The sequence below is a fragment of the Anabas testudineus genome, chromosome 13 (genome assembly GCF_900324465.2).
Source record: "Anabas testudineus chromosome 13, fAnaTes1.2, whole genome shotgun sequence".
Lineage (NCBI taxonomy): Eukaryota > Metazoa > Chordata > Actinopteri > Anabantiformes > Anabantidae > Anabas > Anabas testudineus.
The window spans coordinates 20,619,002-20,622,742 of NC_046622.1; the positions used below are offsets into that span (position 1 = coordinate 20,619,002).

A 3,741-nucleotide genomic window follows, 5' to 3' on the forward strand; every position below is an offset into this window, starting at 1 on the left:
TTTATGAAATTATGGCGTCCTAATACTTTCTGAGGTTTGCTTGTTTGAAGATTTATCTCTTTAAAGGTTTTTTAAAACCTCTCTTATCAGGGATAACCACAACCAAAACTCAGAATGCAAAGCCATGTTACCATGACCTTGAAGAGCTGTTATTGAACATGCAGAAATTAATTATGCCTGAGCTGAAAAAAAATCTATAAAAGGGGGCAACATACATAAAAGAGGAAACAGTGATATAAAGTGTTAAACTGGAGGAGAATCACAAGGTCATGTTCAGACGCCAACTCATTCTCACTCGTGCTCATGCTCTCTTTATTCCTCCTCCTCCTGGTTACAGGGACAGTTTCATCCAAATGGGATGCACAAGGCTAGAAATGTGATGATGTGATGACAGAGCCACAACAACCAGTTCACATCTGACACAGGTGAGTTTGTAAGGGTGGTGTCAATTTATCTCATTACGTACATTTCATACTCAGATCGTAGCTGAAATAATCGCATTTTATATAAACATTATTTAAAAAAAAAATGTTTTCTTATATTGTTTGCTTTATTTACATTGACATGTTACTGTGGTTATTACAACTGATCTGTCTTAATTGTTTACAACATCTGCAGTTGTGCAAATGTCAACAACTTTGTTGGTTCGACTTCCACAAGAAAAAAAGCTAACTTACTTTCTCTGAAGTTGACAAAAAGTATTAGTATCCATTGCTGTTTTTCCATAACACACAGCAACAATCTCTTAAAAATATGGCAAGTAAAAGTTCTCTGTGAGAAAATGTGTTTTACTGTTCTTGTCTTGAAACAGTGAAGATGAAAATGAGGTGAATCTCAAACTGTCAGTAGCCCATTTCTGCACACTTTTGGTCAAATCGTGGCAAGAGGTGTACATGCAACCCCTATACCATTTCTCAGTATACACTAACTGGACTTTACAAGGTTTTACCAGATATGCTTGTTTACAATTAATTTTAGATCATTACATATGACTTTGCGTCACTTGGTACATCCATTCAAACTCCCTAACTAGCATCAAATAAAAGATACCTGCAATTATTGTTAATGTTAATTTGGCAAAATGCAACTTACTTGAACATTTGGTGTGATATTTCTTTTGACAAATTTTGTGACAAATTATAGGTTTGCCAAGAGTTTTTCCGGTGGCCAACTGGATGATTATTTTAACTGTTGTTTTTACAGGAATAATGTTTATGTAGGTTTATGAATATTGTTTCTATGTGGCAAGCGTAAACTAAATTTAATAACAACTAGTAATGGCTAAAGTTAGCCCACCTGAAATGCATAGCTTTCAGAGAATAGACTGAGCCATCAGGTTGGTTTCCAATGTTTGCAGGGATTAAGCAACTGGAAATTAATTTTCACAATCTTCCACATGCTGCTTTGTTCAGTCTGCTCCACTGGTTTGTATGTAATATTTTCCTAAAATGACTGAAACTACTACTGGGAGAAAATGATTTATTGTATACCTTGACATTTCCAGTTTGGTCAATGTCCCATTCGCTAACATGGCTGCAATTATATATATGACCTACATTGCAACCATGACTTGGCTTGTCTTCTGGGGAGCTGTCATACTACCCATCTTTATAAACAGGTAGTCATTACAAATTACAATACTAATGTTTCTACATAATCGCTAACGATCTTGGAGTCTGAATTCTTTCTTGATACCACCTGTATTCTTCAGCTAAGGATAAAAGGATCATTTTCTTGTTGATAATTCACTATGATGTTATTTATCCTTTTGTTTGCCATTTATACTTTGATTAAGCTGCAGCATTTTAGATGAAGATGCCATTGGTTGCTTTAAGAATAAAAAGAAACAGCATTTCCCTCATAGCAAAATAAGACTTGTAGTTAGCATTAGCAAGTTGTAAAAAGTTTCTTTTAGAAAGCTCAATGCAGGTCCTGGCATGATGGAATTGGAAGAGTCTTTATTAAACAGACTTTTAAGAACTGAACAACTGCATACTGTGCAACACTAGTTGTTGGTGGGTTTTTAAGTTATTGTGTTGACCTTATTTACCACTGGGGTGAGTTTTTTTTTTTTTTTTTCAGGGTACTACAAACAACAGCAACCGAAACTAAGTGATTCATGTTGTGAGATGATCATGAGATGGAACTAATATTACATTACAGTCATTTAGCAGACGCTTTTATCCAAAGCGACTTACAAGTCATTACAAGTTACAAGGGTAGGCAGGGCAGCGTGAGGAGGTCTTGCCTAAGGACCCCTACTGGAGGTAGCCATAGCTGGGATTTGAACCCCAGTCTCCCACATGGGAGGCAGTGATGTTACCACTACACTAACCAGCCGCAACTAATACATGTTGAATAGCAAGTAATTTTACAAAAAATGCTGCAACACAATAAACACAGAATACGTGGGGGACATACAGTAGTCTCTATGGCCACTGTGGTGCTATCAAGTGGACTAATTACTGTTGTAGACATCTGCATTGCCACAACAGCTTTTTTCTGTTACTTTAAATGTTGTGTGTGGAAATGTGTGCTAAGCACTGTCTACTACTGTTTCAGAGGTCAGACTGTGTCTTCACCCTCTCATGGTCGCACTCTCTACTCACAATAAGAGCAACTACTAGAATAACTGCTCTATGGTAAGCGTGCTCATGTTGTGCTAAATGTAGTTAACTTTAAATTTGTAAATAATATGTTGTTGAAAATTGATCTAACTTTCTGTCTTTATTCTACTCACCCATTCATTTCTTCTAACCCTCTTTTCTTCTCTGTCTCCCTCCCTTCTCCCCTTCTTGATAGATGCTAAATTGTACAGAGTTGGTTGGCATGCTGGGAAAGTACTATCTTTCACCAGCATATGGCATTGAGTTCTGCATCGGTTTCCCTGGAAACCTTTTGGCTATACTTGGTTATATATTTTGTTTGCCAGAATGGCAAAGTTGCAATATTTATCTCTTCAACATGGCAGTCTCCAACCTTATTTTCCAGTGCACACTGCCATACCTGTCTTACCTCTATGCAAATAACCAACCAGAAACCAGGCCCGTTGCTTGCATTATCAATCGCTATGTCCTGCGTGTGAATCTTTACTCATCCATACTATTTATGGCTTGGGTTAGCATGGATCGCTTTCTGCTCATAAAATATCCATCACGGAACCACTACCTGCTGAGGGTACGAACAGCTCTAAATGTGACAGGACTAAGCTGGTTAGCAGTCAATGTGGAAATTGCTCCAATGATAGTGTTGATGATTCAGGACCTGCAAAGCAAAAATTGGACATATTGCAAGGATTTTGCCAGCCTACAGTTAGAAGGAGATATCAATTTATTAGGCTACAGCCTAGGACTAACCTTGACTGGTTACATTCTCCCTCTTGCAGCACTGTGTGGTTTCTCTCACAAAATTGCTCATCTGCTCCATATTCAGGAGAAAGCTTTACAGCGCAGAACAACATCATACAAGTGGCCTCTCAAAGTTGTTGCATCAACTACAGCCATGTTTCTAATTCTCTATACTCCCTACCATGTGTTGAGAAATATCCGAATAGCATCTCGGCATCGCTGGGCAGAGATGGAACTGTGTACAAAGACTTACATTGAGGGCCTGTACATCTTGACCAGACCATTGGCCTTCTTGCACAGTGCCATCAACCCTGTTTTCTATTTCTTCATGGGCGACAAGTTTCGAGAGCTCCTAGTCGCTAAGCTCAGAAAACTGGTCGGTAGAACAGGGTAG

At 38.2% G+C, this 3,741-nt stretch overlaps 1 protein-coding gene across 1 annotated transcript; it reads left to right on the plus strand.

Annotated features, from left to right (window-relative positions):
• The first annotated feature begins 2,802 nt into the window (after window positions 1-2,802).
• LOC113165275 (succinate receptor 1-like) lies at window positions 2,803-3,741 on the plus strand. The gene has a single exon (XM_026364666.1). It carries the CDS (start codon window positions 2,803-2,805, stop codon window positions 3,739-3,741), a length of 939 nt encoding a protein of 312 aa, XP_026220451.1.